Genomic DNA, 13,361 nt, shown 5'->3' with positions numbered 1-13,361 from the left:
TGATAGCTATTCAAAATCAAAACCAAATCATCAAAGTAATATTTTCTTTTCTCCGCAGTTTCGTAGGGATGGATGTTGGAATTTGCGATAAAAAGTTCTCATATCCTTTCTTGAAGATCAAACCATCGTTTAGCCCTTAAGCGTAACAGACAGTTACTTTTTATCTAAATGTAATATTAGAATAGATTACACATAGACCAGGAGAAACGGAAGAAAGGAAGGGGTGCCTTTGTCCTGCAGTGGGATGCTAATGGCTAGTAATAATATAATGTTTTCATACGCGGGTTAAATTCACGGGTTTCATGAATTAAACCCGCGCATAAAATAGAAACATAGGATAATATTAGATTTGAAACAAAACAAAATTATTGCTATGACCTTTCTACGTATAGCAAATTACCTCTTTATATACACATGATATTCTGAAAGACACGAAATGAATAAAGCATTCTGTAATCCACAAGTTTTGATAGAATCCGAGCAAACGAAAACTGAAACAAAAACTATGTATAAAATAAATATTAGTGCGATGAGTAAAATGTTTGAGTTCAGGAGGGCACGTGGCAGAGATCATATTTGAATCCGTATAACGAACGAGGCAGAAGAGTTACATTTGAAAATAATCGATTTGCGACACTTTTATACCCATCCTAACTGACACACAGTTGGCTTGCTAGGGTTTCACAACTATTTGCATTAGTTTTTTTTTTCAAGAATAGGGATTTCCTCATGGACTTAAATTAAAAAAGGGAAAAGTTATAATATTACCAACGACTAATCTGTATTTAAGGCGGGTCATAGCTGTGTACAATATTGAAAACTTATAACAACTTAATAAAGCCACAATAAATAATATTTTTATTTGAATCTGATTAACTGTATAACAAGATCCAATAGCAAGGGACGAAAGATGGTTATAATTTATGAGTGTAAATGACTTAAAAAACAAATAGTTTAAGTAGTTTAATATTTAACACTCATAACTAAGATTTCACAAGACTAAAGGCTTTTTAAAAATTGTAGGCTAGTATCGTCCACAGTTTTTGTCCAAGTTTTTCAGCTTCTTCTCAATAGTTAATTTTGCATATCACGCAAAAAATCGATAACTTCATGTGACCTTCTACCTTCTTTACCTTCTTTTGAATACCGACAGATCGTTCGTCCGAATAATGGCGATATCATCATGATAAAACACACCATTTGGCACGGATCCCAAAAAATAAGAGAATTTTAACGAAAAAAGAATTGGGTAATCTGAAATTAATATCGAGATAATAATTTTATTATATTAGAAGGTACTTCGCTTTAGTTTGGATTGCTACTTCAAGTATCCTATAATCGTGTTTGATGGTCCCTGTACCATGAAATCTTAACATGGGACTGTCGCTGTGAAACAGAAACAGTGTTCTACAAAATTTGTAGCGCCATCTCGCTTCAACGAGGGAATTAGTCTCGCTTTAATCTCGCAAGGACGCCAAAAGTTCCGGAACTGAAATCTTAGTAATAAACCGCGATAGAAACCAATTAAACAGTTTGCGTTCATTTACGTAAGTTTCAGAAATAATTTGTGTGTTTTGAATTTCGCTGTTAGTAAAACTGAGCCCTAACACTCACTAGTTCATAGAACTTTGCCTAATATTAATTGAAAACGCGTTTCACAGGAAAACCATTTCACCAATTTGAAAAAATATTGACATGGGTATAGCTTTAACTCGAAAAAGGGCAATATGTATCAGTATCACATCATTTTTGGCGAAATAGCCGCAGGTTATAGTTATTTGCCATCTATATTCTAAAAGTTAACTTTTATTTGACTGTAAAGGTTCATGCGGTCATTTATAAGAAATTGTTTACTCATTTTTCTCAAAGGTTGATCAACTATGTCTTTGTTTACTTTGAGTCAAAGCCACATTAGTGATAATAACATGATATTTAATTTAGATAATGTTCTTGAAACTAGCTTAAAAGATTTTGAAGACAGGCCATTGTTTTAACAGGTATTTCAGTCTGGTTAGCTATTAGTGTCATATGTCAAGTCTGTATTACGCGCTGTCAATTTAATCATACTTATTATATTTTATTAATTGAAGCTTTTTTGTTTGTGTACAAATGCAGGTGTTAAAATAAGTTCACGAAGGCGCAGCTTTGGGAATGACGGATGGAAGTGACGAGGCAAGAGTGGGAAACAGTTTTAATTCAAAATTATGGTAAAACTAACAATTTCAAATTATGTACATATCACTTGAAAATCCACAGAGATTAATTAAGGTGGCGTTAAAACATTTACAACAGTTTTCATTTTTAATCAAATCAAACATTTAAAAACACGCTCCACTTATTTATTGACTCCATAAAACATTTCAAAACGTAAACCTAGGCCTTTGTTCATCAAAGAAATAATAAGAAACCTTTACAAACAACAGTTTTAAAAGAAGCCGGCTAACGTAACCCGCAAAGAAGTTTTATTGTGAAGAATATTAGTCAAAAATAACTCGTAAGTATTTATTTTGTGAGTTATTTATTGATTCAGTACATTAATTGTAATATTTAGCACCACAACGTGAAACTAGGAATAGATTTTTTTCTTGGTTTGAAAAAAATCAGAGCAAAATTCTTGTGGGTACTTCAGCTCTGGGTAAACCACGTGTTGTGTGACAAAATGTGCTACTTACCATGGTTTTGTAATGTACAGTATAAAGTAAAGTTATTTATACCCTTTATGTACCGTTAGCAAAAAGAGTCGATTAATCCTAGCAACCAGCTGAATAGTAAAACTTAGAATAGGGACTGAAACAAAGTAGCTTGAGCACCAGAATTCTAGAAAAACCGACTAAAAGGCAATATTGTGCATGTTTCTTTTGGCTAATCATAAATCTGCCTTTGCTCATAGACTTTCTCCACTGACCGTACTTCAAAGTTGTTTTGTTTTCAACGCTCATTTGTCCAAGTCTTAATAGTGCGAACCAAGGATTTGCTCTAGCGGTTACTAGTACTTCCAATAAGTAAATATTATACGAACTGTGGTCGTCACTAAATTACAAACTGTTTGCTAGATTTAATGGTATTCCAGTGGCTACCTCTCAACAACCTTCAATTAACCGTAATGAGATTTGGAACATTAAGTGCTAAATGGAAAACGTACGTATAAAACCACTCTCAAAAGCTTAGATTCAAATGAAATTCAATAAAGGTTTTAATGCTTTTTAGAGTTACGACCAAATTAAATACATTAAGGTCTCATGTGTTTCGTAGAACCAGACAGTATATGCCTATAGACAGTAAGTATTAAAGATACGTAATGATAGCGAAACCAAAAATACAAAATTACAAAAGTTAAGAGTGCTCATGTAGGACAATAGAAGTTTTATTTATTAATATTGAGAACTGGACAAATAAAAATAGTTTTAGTTTTCAAATTGCGTATCCAATAATTCTCCTTATCCAATTGATTGATTGCCTGTCACACAGGTCTATGAAAAGAAAGGTTAATATGGGCAGGTGGGAAATTTAAAAATATCTTAGCAAGGTAATTGGCAACAAGCATTTAAGCAGAATCTGTAGTGTCGTAACCTGTGTATACTACACATAACTTCGTCAACCATAGTTCAAACGAATTGTACGAGCAATGTATATTATAGGTGTGGTCAAGCTATTTGTCTGTTTTACGAACACAAGCCATATTAACGCCGTCGGCTAGCGCTTTCTCACGTACTGTTTAATCCCTTACAAGGCCCATCCACGTTACTGTTATTGCCAACAATTCCAGTAGGATTTTATTAATGGCACTTTATTAGTTTCATGGAGCTTTTTATACGTTATCTCTGACCAATTGTCTACGATTATTGGATAGTTATTATCGCTTCCTTTTTTTTCTATAAGTCAAAACAATTGGTTTCAGAATCAGTTAGGAACAAAAAAAGGAACGTAGGCATACCTAGTTGTTTCAGTTCCTCTATTTTACGCACAAAAAACAAAAACTATTATGATGGGTTTATATAAAATGTCGCGTCCCTTTTAAAATAAAAACAAACTTGTTACGCCGCGCTGTACCACTGACCGCTACATTTCGCGGTTAGTGACGTAACGAGCGCCCACTGCTGAACTTTAATTCGCTATGTCAAAATATATTTAGGTTTTACGAATAAAAAAATGCGTACGTCAAGTGAGGTATGTGATTTTTTTCAATCTGAAGACTTCGTACTTTGTATCATTATAATAAGTAATCATGGTACGAGGACATTGTAAGATCAATATCTATGAAATACAAATCTGCGAGGAACGTGGAACATGTAATCTATCTCTGTCGTTTTAATTTCAGCCATCAAAACCACGTTTTGCGTTCGGATCCATCAATTAAATATATGTTTACACAGTACGCACAAAAGCAATCTTATTTTAATACGACGTAAAAGTTCTACGACATGCAAATACTGTTAGACTAAGTTATATTTCGATAACTAGCAAGCGGTGATGGAAAACATAGTGGGGAAACTTGGATTTTGAAATCACTTGTAGTGAGCTAGTGGTGGAAAACCGTCTTGTAGGGCAAGGTGCCTGGGCAAAATTGTAGGACGGAAAATGGCTGTTTTTACTATATTTTTTATCTCGTAAAAAAAATCTAATTAACTGTTTTTAAAGATTTTCTCTACCTAGGCAGTTAAAATCAGATAAGAATGAGAAGGTTGGTCGGACCATTTAAAACGCTTAATTTTATTATCCACTATTTTATATAGTACTCTTGTTCATTTAATATTTTATTTCTACTTGGAGTTAAATCTTTAATTTCATTTATCTCCATTTTTTCTACCTCCTTAAGTTAATTTTTAAATAAAGCGATTACTTATATCTTATCAATGTCAATTGCAAATTTATTAGGTGTGTCAAAGAAAGTTACCCTTGTAACATAAATTTGATTTGATAAGAAGGGTTGCTTGGGTCTTTAAGAGTCACTTAATTTTCGACGAAAAAAAATCGATGTGTTTGAAAGGTCTTTTATAACGATGTGCTCTTTATACGTCCCACATAACCCTCCCACATTCGTGTAACTAACAGTATTTTCGATCTCTTCACTGCTAAAAATATTTATTCTGATATTTTAACCCATTATTTAAAAATTATCATTATGTTCTTACTATACTATACTATAATTGTAGTAGTTTCAAAGCAGAATTATTATACGGGCATGTCCTAAAGCTCTTAATTAATAAGCACAATGATCCTTAAAAAAATACAAGGGCATATGTTAGTTATAATGCAATTTAAAGCTTCACGATGATTTGTCACAATATTAATTCATTCTAGACCTACAACCTCTGTGATGCAAAACCACAGATCTTGAATAAAGAATTAAATTATGCAGAAGTTAGCACTTCAGTAAAAGTTCTGAATAGAATTCAAAACCAAGTCTTAACACAAAGTACGTAGCATTTTTCTTCATTCGTTAGTTTCTTCAAGAAACTCTTGCAAGTGTTGAGTGCTTTCACATTTAATTTTATTGCCTGACGGATATCCTACTAGAAGTGTCCAATAAGTTACGAAGGTACTTTATTGTGAAACAAAGTTTTTCTCTACTACTCTTTTTTCCATTTCCTACATGATGACGATGAAATAATTCCTCTTTGATCTTCGGATGGGACAATTTCGAACATTTCACTTTGAGTAAAGTCTCTTTGCAATGAATTCAGTATTTCATGAACTGAGACATATTTGTGGGTCAATACGGAACACATCTTTCTGACTTACGAGCCAATTTTATTAAGTAACATGTCTCTTTGAGAAATGGTCGATAAACCGGCGTATTCTCTCGATTATGGCTTCGGAACCTAGCGATTTTATGTTAAGGACACGGTTTAGTTAACCGTAAGGCCTATTTATAGCCCAATATATAGATAGGCTACTCGCACTCTGACCTCTAAGATATTTATATTTCTATGACAAAGACTTCGTAAAGTCTAATCATAAAAGAGATATATAAATAACTTCAGTATTATTTTTAAAAAGAAAAATGGCTTCTTTTGGTAATTGTACCTAAAACTCTTTTTTAAGCAACGCAGTAAGTATATCCAGTGGCACTCACAGAGATCTATAGATTCTAACGAAACCTTATCAACTTCAAAATCAGTTAAGGCATTTAGAAGCTATGGTGAATCAAAATCCCACCTTCATGATTAATGACTTCGACTTGGGTTCGAAATTAGTCGGGTGATCCCGATTAATATGCATGGTAAACAGTAACAACATAATTAGGAAAAACGAGCAAACAATTATTTTTTTAAGAATCTAGATGGCCACTGTCAAGTAGTTAAAAACCCGGTCAAGAGCGAGTCGGACTCGTAGCACGGAGAGAGACTTATAAGTTTGAAATAAATATTTGCAACTTTAAATAATTAATGTAAGCCAATAAATATATCATTTGTTAGTTTTAACTATCACGGTTTATAGTATACAGACAGGGATCAGTTTTCGGTTACGAAAACCAAGTGAAAATAAAAGGAACATCTAAAATAATTAAGTCTTTTTTTTATAAAAAGTTTAATTACTATCTTACATTTATACTAGACGTTTTCACTTAGTTACCTTAAGGCCGTCATGAAGTTAGAATGGTAACTGTGGTAAGTTCTGGGAAACCAAGTCGAAACAAGTTGAGTGTCTCGAGACATTCCTTAGGCAACACAAAATATCATAGAATGGGGTCAAGTAAATGTCTGGAGAAAGGTAAGTGGCGTCGTCAGTAAGATACGTGTTAAGAAAATAATTACATATATTTTGAGCTGTTAACGATTAAACACCTATAAATTGAAAGGACTCCTTAGATCCCCTAGCTACGTCATTATTGAATGGCGTCTCTACTCATTACATTATCGACTTTTTTAATTTGAAATTGTTTGTCACGAGGTCTTCCGGCAACAAAATTAAAGAAGGGGGATGTAAACAGGTAAATTGCACAGAACACAGCAAGTTATGAAATATAATTCATAGTACTCACAATATCTACGAAAATAAAACCAATCGAACAAAAGAATATCTCAACCGAAAATTAAATTTGTAAAGACAAAAATTTTACAAAAATATTTTTTACAATTGTACCACGGCCAACGGGAAAATCGATAAAATATGTACAGTACGAGTGCTCTACCGTCAAATATGAACCAAAATCTTTTTGAAAGGTTTAAAAATAATTTGATTTAAAATTTCCATAAAGGCTCTACCAAACAATGTGTGTGCCGATTTGTTTCTAAATTTATGGCCATTAGCGTTCATTCTAAAGCTTTTCGAGACAATGCCAGGACATGAAACAACAGTCCCTTTAACTGATCCTCATTTATTTTAATGATTACAATTGGATATTGTTTGTAAACTCAATACAGAAATATTCTGTTTGAATACATATAAATATCGTTAAGGGACCTCATGTAATCCGTTTTTTTTATTGCGCGACGCCATTATGCCCATTAAAATATTCTTTCCGAAAAAGTCCATTTCGTTCTTATCTATTTTATAATGCGTGATATATTCGACCTAAATACAAGGCGCTTATACATTATCAAAGTAATAAAAAGCATAAAAATTTCATATTCCTCCTACTGTCATTTCGTGCTATCTAAAAGGTAATTAGGTGACAAGGACCGGAATATTCGGGAACATTTTTGTCATTCTAAATATGATGTGACGTCACAGAAAATGATAAGAATGTAGGTATTTTTATCAAGCCAGTATTTTCAGATAATATTCAAAATTAGAATACACGGAAATATGCCACGATCTAAGACACCTAACCTTTTTTTGGGAACACGACAAGTTTATTACTATCCACGGAGTTCTTTTAGTTGTAGGTTAGAACCTTAAATTGTGTGGTATATCTTTGATATTTACTTTTAACGTGACATAGGATAGTGGTTTTCTAATTGAGTGAGCACTTGTCGTATGAAATTTATGGGCGAATGCCTCAATATTTATGTCAACCGTTTGAAACACGTCTTGACTTGTAATCGAAGGTTATTTGGCATGTAAAATATTAATCTCTCAGTAGATAAGGATGTATGTTTATAGTAAAATGCTAACTTCAACCAACACTGGTTTTGTTTTCTTAAAAACGCGTAGCATTTCTATGAAATATACTTTTAGCAGAACTAGGTAGTTTGAAACTAACGTGACGAAATCTCAAAGATAGAATAGACACACGAGGGATTTAACTGTAAGAACATTTATAATTAATTCGGTAGGTACTGAAGGACACCATGACTTTAATTTAATGTAAATATACAAATGGCTTTAACAGATTAAACTTGTTGAATCTATTATTATCATTTTTGGTTTGTTTGTTAATTAATAGGTCTGTCAGTAAAAAAACATAATTTTACATTTTGTAATTAACGAGTTATAAAATTAATATTTGCGGAACAGATAAAACGAAACAATAATTTAATTCAGCCATTAAATTTCACGTTAATGCTTGATAACTTGACGTCGTATTAAACAGACGTGTCGAAATGCTCACGTATTTTTAATGGACGTTAATTTAAGCAATACATATTTTAATATTAACAGAAAAACAATCTCCAGCCTTATTTACTTTCAGTTATTTACAAGCATCACTTATTTATTTATGGATAGCTTCATATTCTGAGGCCCTTAACAAAAAGTATTTATTTTAGGTTTTCGTGTGTATTTACAAAGGTTTTACTTGTTATCGTTGTGTGTGCAGACCATACGGTCCATGTAAGCGTGTGTTCTGTTCAAAGGATTCCTCCCAGCAGAACCATAGTCCATATTCCCGTTCAGTTTGGCGCGCGATCCCGTTCGGGAAGCACGCGGTTCTAATCACATCGCTAGAATTTCGAACAACTCGTCAAAATTAAGAATAAATAAATTACCTTTAAATTATTGCGTGAATGTAAATAGCAGTTTATATAGTTGTTGCCAAACTTTTTGCCCATTAACTTTATTTACTGAATTTTAAAGTTTGAATTTGGAAAAAGTTGAGTTTATTCATCAGTTATGATTGTCTTGGTATTAAGTGCAATGTTTATTGCTGGTAAGTCATATTTGCAATTTCTATATTTTTTACTATAATATACATATATCTCTATACAAAATATGTATATACAACTATATTACAGATAAAACACTGTTTTATGTTCATGTGATAAAAATATATTTTAATAGTATTTTTATAGTCTACCTTTTAATAGTTTTGGTTGGAAAATGTAGGCATATATAACAACTCAGTGTTTAAAAAAAACTACTACATTATTCTATACAGTAAAGTCTCTCATTCACGTCATTATAATCAGAATATTCAGAATGTTTTGTTTTGTTCTTGAAGCTTATAATATTCCACCTATTGTTATTTCACGCCCATTTAAATTCATGTGACAAACTCCATCTTTATAATATACGCTCAAAATTAATATCAACCGTGTTGTTTTATCTATGCTTAAATCTGTTAACATATTTAAATATTGTATTCAAAGTCTTATAAAATTAACTATTTATTCTTCAACAAAATAAAACTAACCTAGGCCTTTCACAAATAGTACAAACAATTGACAATTCGTTTTATAAACAACCAGTTTCTAAATCCTTAGTTATTTTTAAACGTAGTTTCTATACAAAAAGGAAACAAGATTTATTTGCTAAAAATAAATTCAGCATCGGATACTCCTTTAATTTTCTTTTAAAAAACATCCATTACGGCTTCGACGAAAAACTTTAAAAAGAAAACGTAAAATGACAACTGGCTGATTTATTACACTCTAAAATAAAATAAAACATTTAGAAACATTCTGAGCTGAATACCAAATTATCAAAGCATGACAGGTTTCCGAAGCCTATTTTAACACACAAGACACGTCTTATCTAATTTCCAATTTACGGTTCATATTAAATTATTGTGTCTCACAATAAGCCGCGTGTCAGTTCAACTTGACACGGCACGATATGAAGGCAAATTGAAATTTAAGACGAACCGTGTACCAGTTAATAAAATGCAAGGAGGCCAATCTCCATTCATTTACATTTCTCAGTAACCTTGGAGTTTGCACTCCGTCAGATTATACCACTCTGCACTCTCGGTACAAAGGAGTAAATTGACAGATCACTTTTATTCCTTTTCTGTTAACAATTTAAATTCGTAAACGGGTTCGTTTTATTAAAAAATCAGACGAATATTAGTGCTTGTAATTGAATTAATAGATTAGTCGATGATAAATCGCAACAATCGAAATATGTTGTGTATTCACTTACATCCGGCATAGCGTAGGAGGTGATGTATCTCCTCCTTTTTCAATCCTTTTTAGATAAAATGAATGCAAATAGTTTTTTTCACGTACCTCTCATTTTTACTCCGGTTTGAATAGTACGTTGCCTAAAGTCACACGATGGACATCTAAAGACGAGTTTATTCAAATGACAATTGAAAATTGGAAAACTAAAAACGAAAATCATTTTTTTTTCTCATTTCATAATGGCATCAAGATTTTGGCCCGTGTTCGTCTAACAATACAAAATGACAAGCAGCTTTGATACACTGTTTTTATCTCAATTGAGGATTACATGGCAAGATTCAATTTTGATATCAGAAAATACAATTTATATACGAAAATACTGGAGTTAGTCACATCATTATATTTATATAACATATTATGCGTCCCAATGTGTCGACTCTAAACATAGTATTTGCTCGTCTACTCTAAAAATAGGATCTGTTGCAAATTATTGGGATAGCTGCCTATTTGTCGCCACAATTTATCTCCCTAACGTTAATTTTATAGTAGTTTTAGCAATAAAACTGAATACCTAGGCGTCGGTTGTTATGTTTGTTAGCACATTCACTATTTATTATGTCTGCGTGTGGCACTTTAGCGGTTTTCCCGAGCGTTGTCCATTTTCACATAAAACCAATTGAACTAATTAATTTGAGTGGGACTATGAACATAATTGATTGATGTTTTATTATTCAAAAACAAGGGAAAGCAATAACAGTATCTAAAATGATTTAAGCTGTTTTGTGTTAACATCGAAAAGAAGTGAGTTACTGCTACAAGGATAAATTACAATCGTTCAGGAGAGCCACTTGATAATCCTTATTCCTGTAAATAATCCAGATATTTTCCGACTGACAGAACTCGATACTTCAAGAGCTTTATCGATTACACAGAGATAGCACAGAGTGAAATAACAACCGTTGTTTACAAACGATCTAGAGTAACAATGGTCGAACGATAAATCTCGATCAATTCCAAGCAATTACAAATTTACGCATGAACAAACCTATTTGAGTGTGTATTGTGTCTTCACGAGTCCCCGAATCCCTTTAAGGTTTTGCCAATAATTGAAATCAGAGTTCGAGAGATTATTCTGGTCATAGCTGGTCAAAATGAATACGTATTGATATAGCAAAATAGATATCCAAAGCAAAGTTGCGAATACGTGCGCAGATAACTAAATGAGTTTCTGAGTGAAAATCTTCATAATAAAGTGATTACAAACGGCGAATTCATTATGAACGACTTTAGTATTCTTGGGACAGTTCAGCGAATCGTTAACCCGTATTTTCTGCGACTTTGTATCCGTCATTTTCACAACACTAGAACTACATATAATTCTTAATTTCGAGATCGTTAAATGCATCGAGTTATTCACAAGCAATAAACGAATAACGATTGAGTTATTATATTATCGATTACGTGAATTTGGCAGCAAATTAATTTCGGTGGCGTTAATAATAATATGTAATATTTATGTTCTCACAATAAAACATGTCCTTATAGCTGTATCCCGCAACTTCGTCCGTGTAAAGTTTATTGGGTGTTTCATGTTTTACGCGTAATTGAAACCTTTTAAAACAGTATAATATTTTTTTTATTCTTCTTCAATCTAGTAAAAGCTACCTGAAGCTATTTAATTTTCATGAATATTCTAATTTAATCTAATATATAAAATTCCCGTGTCACGATGTTAGTTACCGTACTCCTCCGAAACGGTTTGAGCGATTTTTATGAAATTTTGTATACATATTGGGTAGGTCTGAGAATAGAACAACATCTGTTTTTCATACCCCTAATGATAAGGGTTGCTCACAAAAAAAAAAATATTTTTTGGACTAAATTGTTTGTTTTTATTTGTTTTTTTTTTTATAATGTCGCATTAAAAATACATACAACTAGAAAAAAAAAATCGGCAAAACAACGTTTGCTGGGTCAGCTAGTTACCATATAAATTCCAGTTTAAAATGTTTGGTTGCAAAAAGGTTTACTGTCATATACTTGTATTATCTTCTACCAAGTGGGTATCGTTTGCGTAACGTCAAGGATGAACCAACAAATAGTTGTACTATGACGGACAATCATTCAATTTAACTTACCATTCATTTTTATTGTACTTTTCTTGGTGCGTCGTTGAGAGCGCTTGCACGTAACCAGATAGTTGTGGCCTGTTTTATTTTTATGAGAAAATGTTGTATTTATAAATTGATAACTATCAAGATATCTTAGATATCTCGAGATAGATAATCGATCAAGAAAAATATAACTTAAAAAGAAAATTTTTTTCTTAGCTTTTCATCTATAGAGTGTATCAAAAATATGTGGTCTTTAGACATCACACAAATGAAAAACTGTCTTCGTGACAACGTACAAACAAACTCCTGAAAAATTATTCCCTGACGTACCTACTACGAGTAACGATAACCAAGAGGTAATATTTGTCTATGACCAAGCCAATTTTCTTTACGCATAATTATGGCTTCCTTAAAAAAATTGTTCTTTTTATACGAAAAAAAGCAGTATTTAAAAGTTGAATCCCGTACATAAAAAAAAAAACAAAAAAGAAACTAAATGCCTGCCTCCATACACTAATTTGTTATGTATTTAACAAAGAAGGTTACATTTGTCCTACAATCCGGTCTCCTTGGTTCACCGGAGGCAATGTTGTGTTAAAGTTTAGCCAATATAATAACGTTAACATTTAATACTGCAATTACGGAAATGATATTCGTGTGTTAGTTACTAAACTGTATTTCGACTGAGCAACATTGGCGAACTTTGAGAAAGGGGAAGCTTATGAAGGAAACCACTGTGTATAGTAGTTTAGTAGGTACGTGTTTAACATCAAACCTGTGATTTACATACACTGACGTACAGTGGTATGCTTACTAGCTTTTCCTCGCGGCTTCGCCCGGGCGATATGATGTAGCAAAATTGTACATGAAAATTTAAATAAATACGCCTATTTTCTGATACAGTCACGTCAACTACATTTTCAAATTTCGGAAACACATCACTACTCACAGTTTCACTTTTAAAATATCAATGAAATTTAACAATTTATAACAAACCGAATTCAGGTAGAGAGACACAATT

The 13,361-nt window shown here is 32.3% G+C and overlaps 1 protein-coding gene across 1 annotated transcript in view; it reads left to right on the top strand.

The window, feature by feature from the left end:
* Positions 1-8,761: 8,761 nt before the first annotated feature.
* Positions 8,762-13,361, top strand: part of LOC113498069 — a 36,307-nt gene continuing 31,707 nt past the window's right edge. The window contains exon 1 of the mRNA XM_026877969.1: positions 8,762-9,034. Coding sequence (XP_026733770.1) covers positions 8,998-9,034 — 37 coding nt within the window. The 5' untranslated portion in view covers positions 8,762-8,997. The remainder of the gene's footprint in view (positions 9,035-13,361) is intronic.

The sequence above is a fragment of the Trichoplusia ni genome, chromosome 10, assembly GCF_003590095.1.
Source record: "Trichoplusia ni isolate ovarian cell line Hi5 chromosome 10, tn1, whole genome shotgun sequence".
Classification (NCBI taxonomy): domain Eukaryota; kingdom Metazoa; phylum Arthropoda; class Insecta; order Lepidoptera; family Noctuidae; genus Trichoplusia; species Trichoplusia ni.
This window is presented reverse-complemented; position numbering and strand designations above follow the sequence as displayed.